Raw genomic sequence first — 21663 nt, forward strand, 5'->3', positions numbered from 1 at the left:
AAAGCATTTAGAGAGAGAGAGGGAGAGAGAAAGTGAGAGGGGGGAGGGTGGAGCGGGGGGGGCGGTGCAAATGAATGGTCGCCGTGTTACATGCGGACTTGTTTACCGATCCATCCGAGTCTGCCAACGGCACCGACTTCCACTCTCAGGCTCGCTAAAACCACAGCAGCGCAGGCAGTTCACAAGTCGCGTGTTGCGAGCGTGTGTGTGCGTGCTCACACACACACACACGTGGGGAGCGGTGGTGTAGCGGTTAGCGCGCTGCGCTATGCACCGCTCATGGCCAACACCGGTGACGATTATCTGAACTGGGCATCCCCTAGGTCGACTCAGCCTCAATTGAGTACCTGGTGCGGTGTGTAAACATCGCCACTGGGGAAACAAAGGCGGTCGGGCGTGGTGCTGGCCACCCACCCATTCGTGTAAAGTTCCGGCCTTCATAGGTGCTCGCTAACAGCACTTGCCCCTACAGTCTGTTAAGGCTACGTGGGGGATCTTTGTTGTGTGTGAGCGCTCCTATGTAGCTGGATGATTGCGGCCACCGCACTGCGCTACGAACCCGGCCACCCGAGTTCCACTGCCGCTCCACGACCAATTAACAGTGGCGAATATCTGAACCGGGACTTGGGCCACCCCTGGGTCGACTCAGCCTTAAATGAGCACCCGGTGTGGTGTGTAAACATCGGCACCGGGGAGAGAGAAAGGCGGACGGGCGTAGTGTCGGCCACCCACCCCCTCGTGTGGCGATGCCGTGGCCTTCATAGGGTGCTGCTACTCGCTAACAGCACTTGCCCCTACAGGTCGTTAAGGCTACACGGGGGACACTTTGGGGGAGAGCAGCGCCCATGCCCGGACACTGCCCCGTGCTGGTGTTGACCGCTCCGCTCTTAGCGTGATGCTCAATCACCACGTACGGCCCTTTGATCACTCCACTGCTGGATGAAGGCTTCCCCGCGCCGTGATGGGGAGGGGGTTGTATGACCATGCTTTTAACTGTGGAGGGATCTGGTGGAGGGCAGCTCTGTGGGTAGCAAGGAGGAGGTGGTGGTGGTGGTGGAATCAGTGGCTGTGGCCACGATGCCGTCTCGAGGAATAATGACTCTTTTTGTTATTTCACCGGGTAAGGCCCACTGAGCTATGTAGCCCTTCCTTCAGAAGCGACCTGGACACAAATGCTAGCGCAACGAAGTGGCTTATCACGTGTAAATTTGTGGCAGCGTGTTTCTCAATGTGGAGGGAATACCCAGAGGACCCGAAGACACATCCACATGAGAGAGACACGAAAAAGTACACAGCAGGCTTCAGGGTCGGGATGGAAGCCCCGACCTCCTGTATACCAGGCGAGGTAGTTAACATCTCGCCACCGTGGCACCCCAACGTGCATCTCCTCTCATCTCGGCGCATTTTAGAGGGCACCCCCTGTGGCAACTGCGCGTGTACGGCACAAGGTGACTCGGCACCATGGCCACCCTCTTCACTACGTTGGTCCGTGTGGGTTGGTGAGGGAGGGAGGGGTGCCCAGGGCCAGTTCCGATTTCGCTCACCACTGATGCCATCCGTGTCCAGGAGTCAAAACTCAGTAGGTCACCGGGTTCATAGCACAATGCGGGGGAGAAAAAATCACTCCGTGACTGCACCACCCTTGCACACCAATGCTACGCTGTACTGTTTATCATAATAACAATAACAGCAGCAGCAGCGGCAATCTTCATAAGCGTGCGGAATGTATGAGGACGCGCACTCCGAGGGCGGCGGGGGTTGAAGGCGCGCGGGGCCACGTGGCTCCCCTCCCCGCGGGGTCAACACCGCCAGCCCCGCGGCGGCCTGGAGCGCAAAGCCCCTCCGAGTCAAACAGTCAAAGTGTCCCTCGGCATCGAGCGACGGTGGGGGCGCTGCTTATCTCTCCAGCGGTGGTCCTAAGCCGGTGGTGGAAAGCGCCACCGTGGGTTGGCTGTCTTATTGTTTGTTTTAAGGCGGCAGAGATCATGTTGGCATGGGCGTCGCCACCACTGGACGGACCCCGCCTGCCCCACTCCCTCCCTCCACGGTACCGGGGCCGCCGGAGCCGAGCCCGGACCGAACGCGAGGAACGTCACCGTAGTCCGTGCTGTGGCGAGGGAGTTAACATCTCGTCACGGCGGGACACCGGGGTGTCATGGGGGGTGTTGTTAGGTGTAAGACGTTGTCCAGACGAGTTGTGTTCGCTATTCACGTGGGGAGGAGGAAGCCTGGAGCAGCCGGAGAAAACCCCACGCCTCGCGCGAGGGATGCAGCAGCATCACTCCATCCCCGTACAGATGGAAACAGATGGCGATCGTCCAAGCCCTCGCCTACCACAGTGCTGCCTTACAGCCCACGTCGCTACTCGCAAAGCTCTCGCGTCTTCTCGGAATGACCGCTAACGACAGGCGCAACAGACCAGAGGGCTCCGTCATTACAGCATCGGTGGGTCCCGTGCAAAAACCTCAACCCCCCCCCGCCCGTCCGGGGTCCACCCCCACTGCCGTGGTTGCCGTCGGCCGATGTCAGAGACGCAGCTCCCTCTGTCCCCCCTCTGTCCCCCCTCTCTCTCTCCCTCTCCCGTTGCCTCGCCCCGTCTATTAGGCGAGTCGTGGGGGAAACCTGCCTCGACCCATCCACCACCAAGGGGATCTCAGCAGCGTCCCTCACCGTCTGTAACAGACTGTTGGGGCAAGTGCTGTTAGCGAGCAGCACCTGAGTCGACCTAGGGGTAGGCCCATGATCGATTCAGATAATCGTCACCGGTGTTGGCCGTGAGCAGGAATCGAACTCCGGTCGCCGGGTTCGTAGCGCAGCGTAGCGCTAACCGCTCCACTCCGCCACTCCTCATGTAAATCATCTGCCTCACCCACCTTGATGTACCATTCCGATTGCTGCTCTACATCGACATCAGCGACACCGAGAAGAACTCCACGCGGGGCACGACTTCACAGCTCAATGTCTCTCTCGTTCGCCCGTCCTCTCGCAGCGCTGCCTCTGTGAGCTGCCATTCAACCCAAGGGCCAGGTCACAACCCTAGGCAGATTCTCGTCTGTTCTCTAATCCCTGAGCTAAGGGGAAGGCCGACGCTGAGATGTCCGGCGTGGTGGAGGTCTTCGTGACTCCACTGTGCAGCAGCACAGCGATCTGGTGCAGGGCAGCAGTGTGAGTAGCAGACAGGAGGTGGTGGTGGTGGTGGTCGTGGTGGTGGTGGTGGTGGTGGTCGTGGTGGTGGTAGTGGTGGTGGTGGTAGTGGTGGTGGTGGTGGTAGTGGTGGTGGTGGTAGTGGTGGTGGTGGTAGTAGTGGTGGTAGTGGTGGTGGTGGTAGTGGTGGTGGTGATGGTAGTGGTGGTGGTGGTGGTAGTGGTGGTGGTGGTGGTAGTGGTGGTGGTAGTGGTGGTGGTGATGGTAGTGGTGGTGGTAGTGGTGGTGGTGGTGGTAGTGGTGGTGGTGGTAGTGGTGGTGATGGTAGTGGTGGTGGTGGTAGTGGTGGTGGTGGAATCAGCGGCTGTGGCCACGATGCCGTCTCGAGGAATAATGACTCTTTTTGTTATTTCACCAGGTAAGGCCAACTGAGCTACATAGCTCTTCACTCTTTGGTTCTTTCGGTAAAGTCACGTCGGTATAAAAGAAAGTATAGCTCTTTTTTTTAGAAGCGACTTGGTCACAAATGATCAGCCCAGGGGACGACAGCCTGCGGCCCTGGAAGCCGCTTACGGCTCTTTAAAAGGACTGCATTGTGGTCTTGAATATGGATGGATTTTTAATTTACCGAATTAAAAAAATGGCTCTTCTTGTTATTTTGGTTGCCGACCCCTGACAATTGGAAGTACAGTTTACCATGGACGTCTAGTTTACTATGAAAGTCTAGTTTACCATGGAAGTCCAGTTCACCATGGAAGTCCAGTTCACCATGGACGTCTAGTTTACCATGAAAGTACAGTTTACCATGGAAGTCCAGTTTACCATGGGAGTCCAGTTTACCATGGAAGTCCAGTTCACCATGGAAGTCCAGTTCACCATGGACGTCTAGTTTACCATGAAAGTACAGTTCACCAGGAAGTCCAGTTTACCATGGGAGTCCAGTTCACCATGGACGTCCAGTTTACCATGGGCAGGAGTCGGTAATCTGTGGCTCTGGAGCAGTATGCGGCTCTTTAAGGAGTGCATCGTCAAGTTATTTATTAAGGATCCACCGTCCCGTGTATTCACGTTACATTGTGGCTCTTGAAATATAGATTTATTACCGAATTCTATTTTTTAAGCTTCTTGTTATTTTAGTTGTCGACCCTTGTGGTAGCCCAACGAAGTGGCTTATCACGTGGAGATTTATCGCAGCCAAATACGCTAAACGCTTGTATCGAAATGCGTAGGGAAAAAATCGGAGGACCCAGAGGAAAATCCACGTGACCATGGGGAGAGAGAGAGAGAGATAGAGAGTCACGCAAACTCCAAATATATTGGCGTAAGGGTCGGGATCAAACCCACGACCTCCCGTATACGAGGCGAGGTAGTTAACATCTCCTAGCCCCCGCGGCCACCGTAATAAAGTCCTCACAGCCTCCGCTACTTCACGGCGTCTCCCCCGTCGTTGATTGAAGGCTCGGCGGGACGTCTCGCTCGCCACAGACTCTCCACGTCGCCTCTCATAGCCGCCGAGATTCTCACAGACATCGGCTCTAAAGCGGTGGCACCTTCTGCGGCGAAACATTGATGAGGACCGTGATGTCGCATTGAGAAGACTCGCCATCACGAACCAGTTCAAAGCAAATCGATTTCCCCCTCCCCCCCCAGCTCGATCGGCACAGCTTTAGTGTTGGGCGGCAACGATCGGACCGGGCAGCTCTGCCCGGTTTAAACAGAGGCGGTCGCGCGGGGCAGGAGTGGCGTGGAACTAACAACGGTGGGGGTCTCCAACGCTTCTACGTGGAGATAATGGTGGACATCACGATGTCCACCACGGTGTGCACCAAGGTGTGCACCACGCTGGACAGCGCGGTGTGCACCACGGTAGACATCACGGTGGGCATCACGGTGGACATCACGGTGTCAATATCGCGGTGTCCACCACGGTGCCAACATCGCGGTGGACACCACGGTAGACATCACGGTGGGCATCACGGTGGACACCACGGTGCCAACATTGCGGTGGACACCACGGTAGACATCACGGTGGGCATCACGGTGGACACCACGGTGCCAACATCGCGGTGGACACCACGGTGCCAACATCGCGGTGTCCACCACGGTGGACGTCGGGGCCGCAGGGTACTCTAAACAGGGGACACAGTGCGTCTTAAGACAACCCCGAGTTGCAACTTCCCCATAGCAGCCCGTGCCAACAATGGCACGGGCTGCTGCTGCTGCGTGTGGAGCTGCTACTGCGTGTGGAACTGCTGCGTGTGGAGCTGCTGCTGCTGCGTCTGGAGCTGCTGCTGCTGCGCGTGGAGCTGCTGCTGCTACTGCTGCTGCTGCGTGTGGAGCTGCTGCTGCTGCTGCTGCGTCTGGAGCTGCTGCTGCTGCGTCTGGAGCTGCTGCTGCTGCGTGTGGAGCTGCTGCTGCTGCTGCGTGTGGTCTCGGCGCAGGCCGCTCCCTCGCCCCGCCACGGGACCCTTCCCCTTTCTTTATTTCTTGCAAATTATCCGCAGAGAAGCCACGCCGAAGCTCGGGGTGTGCGCCCGGGCTGTTACAGGAGGGAGCTTTAAAACAATTAGCCATGCACTATCAAGCAACCATGGCGAAGCAGCCCCCCCCCCCCGCCCCCCCTTTCACCCCCATCCCTCTCCTTTATTTCCTCCTCTCCCTCCCTCCACTCCTCCAACGCTTTTCCAATTCTCTCTTTCTGCCCCCCCCGCCCGTCACCTCCCCCCTCTCTCTCTCTCAGCCCCTCCTCCATCCCCTTTCCTTTCACTGCCTCCCACGACTCGCCCACCAACCCCCTCCCCTCTGCGCCTAACGCTCCCTCTCACTCATTCTCGATCTTCTCGTTCTGTATTCGTGTCCCCCCTCCTCGCTCTCTCTATCCCTCTTCCCCTCTGCTCCCACTTAATGATCTCCCAGTATCTCTTCCTCATTGCCGCCATGCCTCTTGTTGTCCAACGCCAAAGCCTCCACCCCCCACCTCCCTGCACTCCCTCTACTCCCACTCTCTCCCCACCGCGGTGTCCTCTCGTCTCCCCCTCACCCCCGTGTCCCTGCCATGCCCCCTCCACCCCCTCCACGACCGGATTCCGAGTGACGCGACCGACCCCACAAACCTCGCGGTGACTCCGCCACTCCCAGCACAGCAGAGTGACCTCGGGTTTGCCTTTATGATGATGATGATGATTATTTTCACGCTTGTCTACCAAAGAAAACTTCGCCGAGTCTCGAGACTCGTTTTCAGGAGGGTCCTGCCAAGTACTCACAGGAGGGGGCGATCTTTCTGCTGCTGCTGCTGTTGTGTGTGATCTTCATAGGTGTGGCTGTGGCAAGACCACACGTTGTCCCTACGCGTTCAATGGCCACGTTAAGGGCTTCAATGCACTGTATGCATGTTGAACTTCTCTCGTACCGTGCGTAGCCAACGCCAAAACATAAAAAGCAGTTATAAAGAAATGAGTTTTCAATCTAGATTTAAAAGTGCATAGCTCCAGTGGCTCCCTAATATCTGAAGGAAGAGCGTTCCAGACGGCCGCAGAAGCGCATCTGAAAGCGGTGAGCGTCTTTGTTCGATGGCGAGCTAAAATCCGCTGCGAGGATGCTCCTCGAGACATCGTCAACCACGGTTGAGTTCCCGCAGAGTTCAACTCCTGGTTAGGGGCACCGCAGCCCAATCATCACTCATGCCTTGCAATGGTTGGTGTTGCGAGGATGGCCGGAGTTCGTATGATGATGGTTTATGATCCTCGACGAGAAATGCTGTGGCGCTTCACCCACAAAGACATTGTGCGGGCGGCGGTGTGAGTTGAACTCTGTTGACACCGTGGAGACAAGAGAGCGGCGTGTGGAGCGGAGTGGAGGGAGACTCGGGGTGGAGTGGGGGTTGGGGAGACTCGGGGTGGAGGAGAGGGAGACTCGGGGTGGAGTGGGGGTTGGGGAGACTCGGGGTGGAGGAGAGGGAGACTCGGAGTCAGGGTGGGGGAGAGGGAGACTCGGGGTGGAGTGGGAGAGAGGGAGACTCGGGGTGGGGGAGAGGGAGACTCGGGGTGGAGTGGGGGAGAGGGAGACTCGGGGTGGAGGAGAGGGAGAATCGGGGTGGAGGAGAGGGAGACTCGGGGTGGGGGAGACTCGGGGTGGGGTGGAGGAGAGGGAGACTCGGGGTGGGGGAGAGGGAGACTCGGGGTTTCGGAGGAGAGGGAGACTCGGGGTGGAGGAGAGGGAGACTCGGGGTGGGGTGGAGGAGAGGGAGACTCGGGGTGGAGGAGAGGGAGACTCGGGGTGGGGGAGAGGGAGACTCGGGGTGGGGTGGAGGAGAGGGAGACTCGGGGTGGGGGAGAGGGAGACTCGGGGTGGAGGAGAGGGAGACTCGGGGTGGAGGAGAGGGAGACTCGGGGTGGGGGAGAGGGAGACTCGGGGTGGAGGAGAGGGAGACTCGGGGTGGAGGAGAGGGAGACTCGGGGTGGGGTGGAGGAGAGGGAGACTCGGGGTGGGGGAGAGGGAGACTCGGGGTGGAGGAGAGGGAGACTCGGGGTGGGGTGGAGGAGAGGGAGACTCGGGGTGGGGGAGAGGGAGACTCGGGGTGGAGGAGAGGGAGACTCGGGGTGGAGGAGAGGGAGACTCGGGGTGGGGGAGAGGGAGACTCGGGGTGGGGTGGAGGAGAGGGAGACTCGGGGTGGGGGAGAGGGAGACTCGGGGTGGAGGAGAGGGAGACTCGGGGTGGGGGAGAGGGAGACTCGGGGTGGAGTGGGGGAGAGGGAGACTCGGGGTGGAGGAGAGGGAGACTCGGGGTCAGGGTGGGGGAGAGGGAGACTCGGGGTGGGGGAGAGGGAGACTCGGGGTGGGGTGGAGGAGAGGGAGACTCGGGGTGGGGGAGAGGGAGACTCGGGGTTTCGGAGGAGAGGGAGACTCGGGGTGGAGGAGAGGGAGACTCGGGGTGGGGTGGAGGAGAGGGAGACTCGGGGTGGAGGAGAGGGAGATTCGGGGTGGGGGAGAGGGAGACTCGGGGTGGGGTGGAGGAGAGGGAGACTCGGGGTGGGGGAGAGGGAGACTCGGGGTGGAGGAGAGGGAGACTCGGGGTGGAGGAGAGGGAGACTCGGGGTGGGGGAGAGGGAAACTCGGGGTGGAGGAGAGGGAGACTCGGGGTGGAGGAGAGGGAGACTCGGGGTGGGGTGGAGGAGAGGGAGACTCGGGGTGGGGGAGAGGGAGACTCGGGGTGGAGGAGAGGGAGACTCGGGGTGGGGTGGAGGAGAGGGAGACTCGGGGTGGGGGAGAGGGAGACTCGGGGTGGAGGAGAGGGAGACTCGGGGTGGAGGAGAGGGAGACTCGGGGTGGGGGAGAGGGAGACTCGGGGTGGGGTGGAGGAGAGGGAGACTCGGGGTGGGGGAGAGGGAGACTCGGGGTGGAGGAGAGGGAGACTCGGGGTGGAGGAGAGGGAGACTCGGGGTGGGGTGGAGGAGAGGGAGACTCGGGGTGGGGGAGAGGGAGACTCGGGGTGGAGGAGAGGGAGACTCGGGGTGGGGTGGAGGAGAGGGAGACTCGGGGTGGGGGAGAGGGAGACTCGGGGTGGAGGAGAGGGAGACTCGGGGTGGAGGAGAGGGAGACTCGGGGTGGGGGAGAGGGAGACTCGGGGTGGGGTGGAGGAGAGGGAGACTCGGGGTGGGGGAGAGGGAGACTCGGGGTGGAGGAGAGGGAGACTCGGGGTGGGGGAGAGGGAGACTCGGGGTGGAGTGGGGGAGAGGGAGACTCGGGGTGGAGGAGAGGGAGACTCGGGGTCAGGGTGGGGGAGAGGGAGACTCGATAGAGGTGGCACGGGCGTCGCTCCACGGCCCGCACTGTGGCGGACCCTTTAACATTTTTTTGTTTTCAATTTCAAAAAGAGACGGCCGTCGCACACAGAGGTCATGGCCTAAGGCCACCTCAACTAATGCACCCCCTCGCTCAGCAGTGGAGTGGAAAGATGTGCAGTTGGGAAAAAAGATGTGCCGCTCTCCCTCCTGCTCCCCGCTCCCCGCACTCTCTAAAAACACCCTCGACGTTTCACTCAAACCCTCTCCCCTCCGCGTCCCCTCTCCCCGCTGTCTCCATCCCGGTCTCTCTTTCTGTCACCTCCTTCCACTCACGCTCAACAATTTTTTCGTGGTTTTCTTGTTCTTATATATTTTTTTCCTTCCGAGTTTCAAATAAAACAGCCGACACTTCAAACAGATTCCGGCCAGGATTTAATCCCCGCGGATTTAGTGGCGTGGCCCAAGAGAGGTCAAAAGGGCGCTGGAGGCTGGGGGTCTCAACAACAAAACGACAACCTACCAAACGCTGCGCCGCGGCCCGTCTCGAAACGAAATCAATCACGGCGCGGACATTCTTCAGCTGACTTCACCGCAGAGCGAAGAGCTCCACACGCGGAGCTCCGCTACCTGGCACGCGGAGCTCCGCTACCTGGCACGCGGAGCTCCGCTACCTGGCACGCGGAGCTCCGCTACCTGGCACGCGGAGCTCCGCTACCTGGCACGCGGAGCTCCGCTACCTGGCACGCGGAGCTCCGCTACCTGGCACGCGGAGCTCCGCTACCTGGCACGCGGAGCTCCGCTACCTGGCACGCGGCGCGCGCGTCACGGGATATTCCGGAAGTGACGGCCCCGGAGCCGCCGCTCCGTGTCCGGTGAGCGACCCGGGGGGTGGAGGGGGGGGGCTGGGGGGGGCTGGGGGGGGCTGGGAGGGGGGGGGGCTTGGGGGCAAGCAGGTCACGACTTTCCTACAATGCACTGCCAAAATAAAACTATTTTTTTTATTTCATCAGGTGAGGCCCCACGAAATCTACGTAGCTCTTCTTAGAAGCGACCTGACCACAAACCGATAGCTCAAACGAAGCGGCTAATCGCGTGGAAATGTATAGCAGCCAAATAATCTAAACGCGTGATGTTGATTCTAAAATGCGTTATGTCACCGTTGTGTTTGCATGCTTCCAGTGTGCGACACAAAGGTGCGAAGCCGACGCAGGAGAGCCGCTGCCCAGCCACCCCCCGACCCCGCCTGAAGGGGTCGAGGAAACGTGGCCATCTGAACGTGGCAGCAGTGGTACGAGGTCACAACTGGAGATCGGTTTCACCCTTCCTGGGACTCATCCGTACGGCACACTCGTCAATTGCTCGTTGGTTTCAAATATAATTCTGATCAGTCGTGGATCCTATTGTTTCCTGCCTGAATTATGTATTCTGTTGTGATAGTTTATTTTTTTTTACAGATTTGAACTTCCAGTGTCTGAGAATTAAGCACATTTAAGCTTAAGACTTTCTTTCAGGAGGGTCCTGCTACATTGGGATGTTTGGCCTACACAGCTGTACGTCAGAGGAAACCCACACGGAACAGGAGGGCGGAGGCATACAAAATCGAAGCCAGGCTCGTCCTGCTGTGAGGCTACACGAGTGTTAACTCCAGCCTGCCACCCCAAGCGATGAGCGTGCATGAGCAATGAGTGTTGCTGGGCTGCTCTGCGTAAGCCACTCATCATCGGACGGGGCGCGTTGCCACGTGTGAGTGTGCGTGGGGCACTCGGTCTCTGCCCAACTCTCAACGATCTATTGGGTAAAGTCACGTAGGTAAAAAATAAAATAACACAAATCACGACGTTTCGACCACAACACAAGTGGCCTTCATCAGGTGAAGGGACCAACCTGTCCTCCGGACTTTGCCCAATAGAACCAAAGAGTATGGATCCTTGCAGTCACGAAAGCTTTAAATCTAGAATCTCAACGATCTGTTCCCTTGATGGGGGAAATAACTTCCAACACCGCCTAGGTCAGAAGCACGCAGAGCTCACCAGCTACCTGCGAGTGACTTTCTGTCGCTCTCTCTCATGGGCAAACCACTTTCGTATACCCAGCGGCATGATTATTATTATGATACTAGGGTTGTTCGGGGGTGCCTGTGGCGCCCTTCACAAACATTGACGGCCTTCGGCCAGGAAAGTCACTAAAAAAAATTGCACACGAACGACGCATTCACGCAAGCACCCGATGCTCCGTTTTGAAGTTTTAAAATGAAACATCTTTGAATTGTATTGTTTTGAATTAGATCATTTAATTTATTCATTAAAAGCTTATTTCATTTTACATCTGGAAGACCGCATTGAAAACGACATTTCGTGCGAATTTTCCCTCGTCGTTAAGTAGATGGCCTTGCTGGGGGTTCGGTTCGATGCGGACTTTCACCTGTTTGGGATTGCGGGATCGAGATCAGGCGACATAGATTTGGCTGTGCGAGAAGACCGCCGGCTGCAGATCGATGCCAACGTAATCGAACGTCTGTCCCTGCGCCTGAGTCGTTCATGCAGGGGTAGCGTAGCTTTGCAGTGCCCTCTGCATGAAAACGACGAAAAGTTCAGCGTTCATCACAGATAGATAATGTTGTGCGCCTATATAAGGGTATTGCCGCGGTGTGGAATATTTTGAAGAAAGATCTCAGTCGAATTAAGGCAGCGTTCCAAAGAGCAGGATGGATTTGTATTTGAGTTTATTTTCCCTAACCAAGTGGAGAGGGTGATTAAGTCTCATTTGCCAGAGTGGCCTTTGGGGTGGTTTGTGAGACTGAATTTGACAACGAGGAGAAACCGAGCGCGACACGGGCAGCTGTGACACGAGGACAGAACACGCGGCCAAGAGAGCGGAACCGACGGTGAACAGCGCGCGAAGGAGCACAGAGAGACGGGTGCTGGGAATCGCCACCGAGAGAAAGACGACGACCACGTGGATGAGAGGAGACAGGAGGCATCGTGGAGACTTGCTGGAGGGAGTCAGCGGGCACGGCCAAGACACGACACGAGATGGCCGATAGGCAAGACTGGTGGCTCAGTAGCTAGTTACACTACTGTAGCTAGTTACACTACTGGTGGCTCAGTAGCTAGTCACACTACAGTAGCTAGTTACACTACAATAGCTAGTTACACTACAGTAGCTAGTTACACTACTGGTGGCTCAGTAGCTAGTTACACTACTGTAGCTAGTTACACTAAAATAGTGAGTTAAACTACTGGTGACTCAGTAGCTAGTTACACTACTGTAGCTAGTTACACTACAGTAGCTAGTTACACTACAGTAGCTAGTTAAACTACTGTAGCTAGTTACACTACTGGTGACTCAGTAGCTAGTTACACTACAGTAGCTAGTTACACTACTGGTGGCTCAGTAGCTAGTTACACTACTGTAGCTAGTTACACTACTGTAGCTAGTTACACTACTGGTGACTCAGTAGCGAGTTACACTACAGTAGCTAGTTACACTACTGGTGGCTCAGCTAGTTACACTACTGTAGCTACACTACTGGTGACTCAGTAGCTAGTTACACTACTGTAGCTAGTTACACTACTGTAGCTAGTTACACTACTGGTGGCTCAGTAGCTAGTTACACTACAGTAGCTAGTTACACTACAATAGCTAGTTAAACTACTGGTGGCTCAGTAGCTAGTTACACTACAGTAGCTAGTTACACTACAATAGCTAGTTACACTACTGGTGACTCAGTAGCTAGTTACACTACTGGTGACTCAGTAGCTAGTTACACTACTGTAGCTAGTTACACTACAGTAGCTAGTTACACTACAGTAGCTAGTTAAACTACTGGTGACTCAGTAGCTAGTTACACTACTGTAGATAGTTACACTACTGGTGGCTCAGTAGCTAGTTACACTACTGGTGACTCAGTAGCTAGTTACACTACAGTAGCTAGTTACACTACTGTAGCTAGTTACACTACTGGTGGCTCAGTAGCTAGTTACACTACTGGTGACTCAGTAGCTAGTTACACTACAGTAGCTAGTTACACTACTGGTGACTCAGTAGCTAGTTACACTACTGTAGCTAGTCACACTACTGGTGACTCAGTAGCTAGTTACACTACTGTAGCTACACTACTGGTGACTCAGTAGCTAGTTACACTACTGGTGACTCAGTAGCTAGTAACACTAGTGTAGCTAGTTACACTACAGTAGCTAGTTACACTACAATAGCTAGTTAAACTACTGGTGACTCAGTAGCTAGTTACACTACTGTAGCTAGTTACACTACTGGTGACTCAGTAGCTAGTTACACTACAGTAGCTAGTTAAACTACTGGTGACTCAGTAGCGAGTTACACTACTGTAGCTAGTTACACTACTGGTGACTGATAATGTTGTTACAACACCACTGATAATGTAGTTACAACACCACTGATAATGTAGTTACTACACCACTGATAACGTAGTTTACTACACCACTGATAATGTAGTCACTACACCACTGATAATGTAGTTACTACACCACTGATAATGTAGTTTACTACGCCACTAATAATGTAGTTACTACACCACTGATAATGTAGTTTACTACACCACTGATAATGTAGTTTCTACACCACTGATAATGTAGATTACTACACCACTGATAATGTAGTCACTACACCACTGATAATGTAGTTACTACACCACTGATAATGTAGTTACTACACCACTGATAATGTAGTTACTACACCACTGATAATGTAGTTACTACATCACTGATAATGTAGTTTACTACACCACTGATAATGTAGTTACTACACCACTGATAATGTAGTTACTACATCACTGATAATGTAGTTACTACACCACTGATTATGTAGTTACTACAGCACTGTTAAAGTACTTACTACACCACTGATAATGTAGTTACTACACCACTGATAATGTAGTTACTACGCCACTGATAATGTAGTTACTACACCACCGATAATGTAGTTACTACATCACTGATAATGTAGTTTACTACGCCACTGATAATGTAGTCACTACACCACTGATAATGTAGTTACTACACCACTGATAATGTAGCTTACTACACCACTGATTATGTAGTCACTACACCACTGTTAATGTAGTTACTACGCCACTGATAATGTAGTCACTACACCACTGATAATGTAGTCACTACACCACTGATAATGTAGTTACTACACCACTGATAATGTAGTTCACTTCGCCACTAATAATGTAGTTACTACACCACTGTTAATGTAGTTACTACGCCACTGATAATGTATTCACTACACCACTGATAATGTAGTCACTACACCACTGATAATGTATTCACTACACCACTGATAATGTAGTCACTACACCACTGGTAATGTAGATTACTACGCCACTGATAATGTAGTTACTACACCACTGATAATGTAGTTTACTACACCACTGATAATGTAGTTACTACACCACTGATAATGTAGTTACTACACCACTGATAATGTAGTTTACTACACCACTGATAATGTAGTTTACTACACCACTGATAATGTAGTCACTACACCACTGATAATGTAGTTACTACACCACAGATAATGTAGTCACTACACCACTGATAATGTAGTTTACTACGCCACTAATAATGTAGTTACTACACCACTGATAATGTAGTTACTACACCACAGATAATGTAGTTACTACACCACTGATAATGTAGTTACTACACCACTGATAATGTAGTTTACTACACCACTGATAATGTAGTTACTACACCACTGATAATGTAGTTTACTACACCACTGATAATGTAGTTACTACATCACTGATAATGTAGTTACTACACCACTGATAATGTAGTTACTACACCACTGATAATGTAGTTACTACACCACTGATAATGTAGTTACTACACCACCGATAATGTAGTTACTACACCACTGATAATGTCGTTACTACACCACTGATAATGTAGTTACTACACCACTGATAATGTAGTTACTACACCACTGATAATGTAGTTACTACGCCACTGATAATGTAGGTACTACACCACTGATAATGTAGTTACTACACCACTGATAATGTAGTTACACCACTGATTATGTAGTTACTACAGCACTAATAATGCAGTTACTACACCACTGATAATGTAGTTACTATACCACTGATAATGTAGATTACTACGCCACTGATAATGTAGTTACTACACCACTGATAATGTAGTTACTACACCACTCATTATGTAGTTACTACATCACTGATAATGTAGTTACTACACCACTGCTGGTGATGGAGTGGCAGCCACAGGGGTGGAACCGCGTGTGAGAACCCGACCACTGCGGAGATGAAGCGACGAGACCAGGTCAAGTGCTCGGCGCGTGATGACGGGTCACGGTGTTGAGGTGCCGAACGGGCGATGTCAGCCCTCCTGAGGCGGACCACGCGACAGAATGCACTCAGCGCCAGGCAGAGGTTGTATCCTGTCATGGCGGGCGTGCGGTGGCCGGGGGCAGCTGCGGAGGGGCTCACGCGGGAGTCGCAGGGAGGGGGGGGGGGTGGGCTCGGCGCGTCTCTCCACGCACCACGAGACTCCGTGCCACCTTCCCCTTGCTGCCAAATCCGTGCCAGCTGTGACTGCACATTGACTCCCGATTAGGGAATTAGGGCTCAAGGCAGAACTCCGGGCACCCCCACGCCACCAGCCACCCACCCCCTCGTTAGCCGGCACTACCGTGTGGTCCGGGGCCACCCACGGTCACACCACGCCGTGGTGGTGGTGGTGATGGTGGTGGTGGTGCCGTGTCCGCGAACGGCAGCGGTGTCCCCCCCCCTGTCTCCTCGCGCGCTCGGCCCAAGGGGGCCGCACGACCCGGGGCTCAGGCCGCACGTGGGGGACGGAAGGGGGGGGCACGGGCCACACGTGGGGGGGTTAGGGGGGGGGCACTGGCCGCACGTGGGGGGATTGGGGGGGGCACGACCCGCACGTGGAGGGGGGCACGGGCTGCGTAACGAGCATCGGGACGTGGGCGACTGCTCGCTGGGCGCCCGGGTGTCCCGGCCGCGCCACCGAAGAGGCGAGTGAGCGGCGGCGGCGGCAGCAGCTCGCGCTGAGTGCGCCCCGACCTCGCCAGCACCTCGTAAGCCAAGCAGGGGCAGAGCCTGGCGAGTGCCTGCGAGCGGAGGGCACCACAGACAAGTCGCTACAGCGCTCGCGGGGACACGTCGGGGGGGGGAGGCAGGAGCGACACGGAGCTGTGCGGATAAACAGCAAAAAAACAGAGTTGTACTGCACTACGCGTCCGCGTCTATGCTCCCCTGCCTTGGCCAACGCGCTATGATCCGCGTGGTGAAGTATGGTCGAATGACCCCCACGATCCGCACGGCGCGGGACGGCGCTAATCCAGAAGGGGCTGCACGTGGCTACAGTCGAGGACGCTATGCAGTGTGTATGCATGTTTAACTTCTTTTACACCGTACGTGGCCGACAGTGCTAATCGGGGAAGAATAACAAACTAAATCAATTCAAAAGCTATGATCCATTCACTGCTGGATGAAGGCATCTCCACGCAATCAACGTAACCACCCCGTATTGCAAATACGACGGCTCCAGCTCCTGCACACGTGCGCTGATTTCACCGCTCCGTCTCTGTGCCGGACGACCTCACGGACTTGCTCCCCTTGCTGGAGTTTGACTCCTCACTCCGCGTGCTGTTCGTCTCGAGTGTGCTTCTTTTGAAGATTTCTCCCAGCTTAGATTGCTCCAGTTTTCAGTTAACACACAAACAAGATAATGTCAAACACCTGCACAAATCGGCGGAGCTGATCCGCTGATATGAGATTCGGTGACCCTTGCGAGGAGTCGCGTAACGTTGACCGGACGTTCGCCCCTTGCTGCTAGTACCGATCTTTCCATAGTAAGGCCACGTAATGCCCTTTTTATCAGCGCCCCCAATAAACCCTCCGGACTGAATTCACATTTGTAACATTCTGAACTACAATTATGATGGGGTTTTTGTTTTGTTTTTGCTTGGCACGAGTGAGCAAAAGTTCACCCCCTCTAAGAACCCCTGACCGGGTTCCCTGCTGGGGGTCCCCTGACCGGGTCCCCTGCTGGGGGGGTCCCGTGATTTCCTTGCTGCGTTGACGATGACGAGGTGTTGCTCGAGTCACGTGCACAGCGACGCGTCGTCTGGGCAATGCTCCCAGCGCTGGCAGCGGGGACCCTGCCACGTGTTTGCAACGCGGTTCACGCATTCCCCAAGGCGCGGGTCGTGCCCTCGGTCTGCGTTCGTAAGAGCTCAACATACACGAGCGGCGATCCTCTAAGAGTTCTACTCTTTGTGAGCGAGCGAGCGAGAGAGAGAGAAGGACACGTGGATCAGGACACGACATCGCCAGAAGAGATGAGAGCCGATGGACAAGACTGGCCAGAGAATGGCAGCCAAAGGAGAGAAATGCGCCCACAGCGTCCGGAGAAATCAGCGAGTGGCGGCAGGCGACGCGGAATGCGCGCAGCTCGGATTGTTGGGGAACGAGTGAGGTGCAGCTGCCCAGCATCATCCCGGCCTGCTAAGCCGCACCATCTGGGTCTGTGCCACGACCACAGGACATTCACCACTCCTGGGGGGAGGGCGGGGAGGCGGGGGCTCACAGTGAACCTAGCTTGGCACGCGTGCAGCGGTGGTGTCGATGCTGCTTAGTGGCGACTGGCAGCTGCTGTTGTTGTTGTTGTTCGCGTGCGTTTGTTTTTGTTCACGACGATGCGTGTGTGTGTGGTGCTGGGGAGCGGTGGTGTAACGGTTAGCGCGCGCTGTGCTACCAACCCGGTTACCCGAGTTCGATTCCCGCTCGTGGCACAAATAAACAGTGACGATTTTCTGAACCGGTCCTGTGCCTCCCCTAGCTCGACTCAGCCACAAATTAGTACAGTATCTGGTACGATGTTTAAACATTTCCACGAGTGAGACAAAGGCGACCGGGCGTGGGCGCTGGCAACCCTCGTGTGTCGTGTTAGCTTAACAACACTTGCCCCAAAAGTCTGTTAAGGTTCTACGGGGGGTCTTTGTCCTTGTGCCTGTACTTGCCGTTTTTGGGCACGGGTTTAGCGGCCTTCATTGGTGCTGCACGCTAGCAGCACTTGCCCAAAAAGTCTGTTCTACGGGGGAAATTAGTCTGTCTATGTCATGTGTGAAGTGTTCACACGTGTGTGTGCGTGCGTGTGTGTGTGCGTGTGTGCAAAAACAACCCCCTACCTAGTGGTGTGGTGCCAGACGGCAACGCTGTGGTGGGCAGTGCCGTGGGGGGAGGGACAATTTAGATTGGCCTTTCCCTTCATGGCGTTTGTAACCACCACAGCGGCCAAATGGGGGCTCTGGACGGGTGCGAGGGGCTGGCAACCCCTCCACCTTCAATTAGCTACCACTAAACTACGATGTAAAAAACTTTTGAAGCTTGTGCCGGAGGCCCCGGGGGGACTGGCATCTTTGACGTCTCCTGGTCAAACCCCATTTAGCGGAGCCAGGAGAATGAATCCTTACCCTTGGGGTTCCTCCAGAAACAAAAAGCCACTTCGGATGGCTACGTGGAATGTTCGAATGCTCACTGCGGAGGAAAGGCTGCCACTCCTCTGTCGGGAGCTGGACCGGTACCCCCTGGATCTCTGTGGTGTTCAGGAGGTCCGGTGAACTGGCTCTGGCTCCTGCCACCATGAGGGGTGGACAGTCCTCTACTCGGGGCAGGAGACTGCCAAAAAACAGGGAGTGGCTCTTCTTCTGAACAAAAGAATGAAGGGGCGTGGGAGCGTGGCGGTGAGGTGTAGGAAGCTGTAAGTCCCAGGCTACTTTGGGCTCGCCTTCCCATCAACCAGAGGCGAGGAGTGGTGGTCATGGTTACTTATGTCCCCACCGAAGACGAGCATCCGTGGAGGGATGCAGGCAAGATCGATGAGTCAGATGCCTTCTATGACCTCCTGTCACAGGTGCTGGCTAAAGTGGCCCCTCGGCATAGAGTCATCTTAACATTATGAGACCTTCTTTGCCAGAAACAAGATATAGGAATAGGTTTTACCCTTTTTAACTGGCACAAAAACTGACACCTTTATTCAAGGCATCATGTTTGCAATGACCACAACACAAGCAGTCAAAATGCAAACAAAAAAGACAACTCTGATAATAATATGCACTGTCCTTGAATTTGATTGGTCCAGAGGCTCTTCTTAGAGGCTCTAAGAAAAGCTGTCTCGGGTGTGGACCAATCAAATGTGCTCAAATGTGCTTGTGTGTGTGCTTGTGTGTACGTGTGTGTACGTGTGTGTGTGTGCGTTGGCCTCATGCAGTGGTCGGCAACCTGCGACTGAGGAGCGACGTGTGCCTCTTTAAGGACTGCTTCGTGACGTCGTCCATCAAGGACCACACCGTCTTGTCTTCACCACGTGGCTTCGTGACGTCGTCCATCAAGGATCGCACCGTCTTGTCTTCACCACGTGGCTTCGTGACGTCGTCCATCAAGGATCGCACCGTTTTGTCTTCACCACGTGGCTTCGTGACGTCGTCCATCAAGGACCACACCGTCTTGTCTTCACCACGTGGCTTCGTGACGTCGTCCATCAAGGATCGCACCGTCTTGTCTTCACCACGTGGCATCGTGAAGTCGTCCATCAAGGACCACACCGTCTTGTCTTCATCACGTGGCTTCCTGACGTCGTCCATCAAGGACCACACCGTCTTGTCTTCACCACGTGGCTTCGTGACGTCATCCATTAAGGACCACACCGTCTTTTCTTCACCACGTGGCTTCATGACGTCGTCCATCAAGGACCACACCGTCTTGTCACCACGTGGCTTCGTGACGTCCATTCAGGACCACACCGTCTTGTCTTCACGTGGCATCGTGACGTCGCCCATTCAGGACCACACCATCTTGTCTTCACCACGTGGCTTCGTGACGTCGTCCATTCAGGACCACACCGTCTAGCCTTCACCACGTGGCATCGTGACGTCGTCCATCAAGGACCACACCGTCTTGTCTTCACCACGTGGCATCGTGACGTCGGCCATTCAGGACCACACCGTCTTGTCTTCACCACGTGGCTTCGTGACGTCGTCCATTCAGGACCACACCGTCTTGTCTTCACCACGTGGCTTCGTGACGTCGTCCATTCAGGACCACACCGTCTTGTCTTCACCACGTGGCTTCGTGACGTCGTCCATCAAGGACCACACCATCTTGTCTTCACCACGTGGCTTCGTGACGTCGTCCATTCAGGACCACACCGTCTTGTCTTCACTACGTGGCTTCGTGACGTCGTCCATTCAGGACCACACCGTCTTGTCTTCACCACGTGGCATTGCGGCTCTTGAAATATTGAGGGGCTTTTTTACCGAATTGGGAGACAATTGCTCTGCTTATTATTTGTTTTGTCTTGCCGAACCCTGGCCCCGTGTTGCCCTGCTCTGCACAATACGCACGCACATATCAAAGCTGCGAGCGAACGTTCACCGAAACGAACGTGGATGACGTATATATAAAAAAGCCGTGTTGCATGTTTTCATTCCACGGATAACATTGACTCCACTGTCTCAATCGCTGCGGTGTTTTATGCAGCTCTCTGAACAAGTGCGTCTCTGTGTGTGTGTGTGTGTGCAGGGGGCTAAGCGGACGCGGCTTTGGGCTAGAGAATAGATGAGCTGATGCGGTACAGGAGGATGTGGAGCTGTGTGGACTTGCCGTAGACTGGTGCCAAGAAGGGTCTCTCTGGAGGAGGTTCATGAATCAATCAATCTTAATTTATTTGTCAATATCGCCCTCAATAAAGTATGCATCAGTGCACATCGTAGCACAACGGTAACGGTACAGCAGCATATGAAAACCGTCACGACCCAGGACGCTGCTGGGCAGTTGGAGGCATACTCTTTGGTTCTATTGGGTAAAGTCACGTAGGTGAAAATAAAATAACAAAAAAATTAACAAAAAATCACGACGTTTCGGCCACAACACAAGCGGCCTCCTGTACCGCGTGAAGGGATGAAGGCCGCTTGTGTTGTGGCCGAAACGTCGTGATTTTTTGTTAATTTTTTTGTTATTTTATCTTCACCTACGTGACTTTACCCAATAGAACCAAAGAGTATGGATCCTAGCAGTCACGAAAGCTTTAAATCTAGAACAGTTGGAGGCAGTCGCCCTCCAACAACATCGTAGACTCTCACAACAACGAGCGGATCGCCGGACCGATGCAAGGCAGCAAGTTGGCAAAGCGTGGAGCACAGGTGGTGCGTCTGCCAGCCATCTCACTCAACCCATTGCACCTGGGTCTGTCCCGTGACCTCCTGCCAGCAGCGAGCATTCCACCCTTCACGTGGCCTCCAAGTACACCTAGCCTGGTACAAGCGCCGTGGTGACGTCGCCGCCACTTAGTGTGCACGGCGCGGGCAGCCGTGCGTGTGGCCCGGTCGTTGTTGGTGCCCCTACAGCCTGTTGAGGGCAAAGGGGGAATCATTGCCTCTGTGCGTGCAGGCATGCCGCTCGTGAATGTGCGCGCAAGTGTGTGTCTGTGTGTGTCAGTGTGTGTCAGTGTGTGTCTGTGTGTGTCAGTGTGGGGAGCGGTAGTGTAGCGGTTAGCGCGCTGCGCTATGAACCTGGCGACCCGGGTTCGATTCCCGCTCACGGCCAACACCAGTGACGATTATCTGAACCGGTCCTGGACCTCCCCTAGTTCGACTCAGCCTCAAATGAGTACCTGGTGCGATGTGTAAACTTCGCCACTAGGGAGACAAA

The 21663-nt window shown here is 54.8% G+C and overlaps 1 protein-coding gene across 2 annotated transcripts in view; it reads left to right on the plus strand.

The window, feature by feature from the left end:
- The first annotated feature begins 58 nt into the window (after nucleotides 1-58).
- The window catches only part of LOC116952188 (uncharacterized), a 30010-nt gene continuing 8405 nt past the window's right edge, over nucleotides 59-21663 (plus strand). The window contains exons 1-3 of one of the 2 annotated variants that reach the window (XR_004404400.2): nucleotides 59-2445; nucleotides 10107-10215; nucleotides 19226-20652. Coding sequence is in view for 1 of the 2 variants with exons in the window: in XM_032971318.2 (XP_032827209.1) it covers nucleotides 2308-2445; nucleotides 10107-10215; nucleotides 19226-19863 (885 nt within the window). In the remaining variant the exon portion in view is untranslated. Of the gene's footprint in view, nucleotides 2446-10106; nucleotides 10216-19225; nucleotides 20889-21663 lie in introns of those variants that run through there. The other variant, XM_032971318.2, reaches the window with a different exon arrangement.

Source organism: Petromyzon marinus, chromosome 45, assembly GCF_048934315.1.
Source record: "Petromyzon marinus isolate PM22_M1 ecotype Great Lakes invasive population chromosome 45, UKy_Petmar_22M1.pri1.0, whole genome shotgun sequence".
NCBI lineage: Eukaryota > Metazoa > Chordata > Hyperoartia > Petromyzontiformes > Petromyzontidae > Petromyzon > Petromyzon marinus.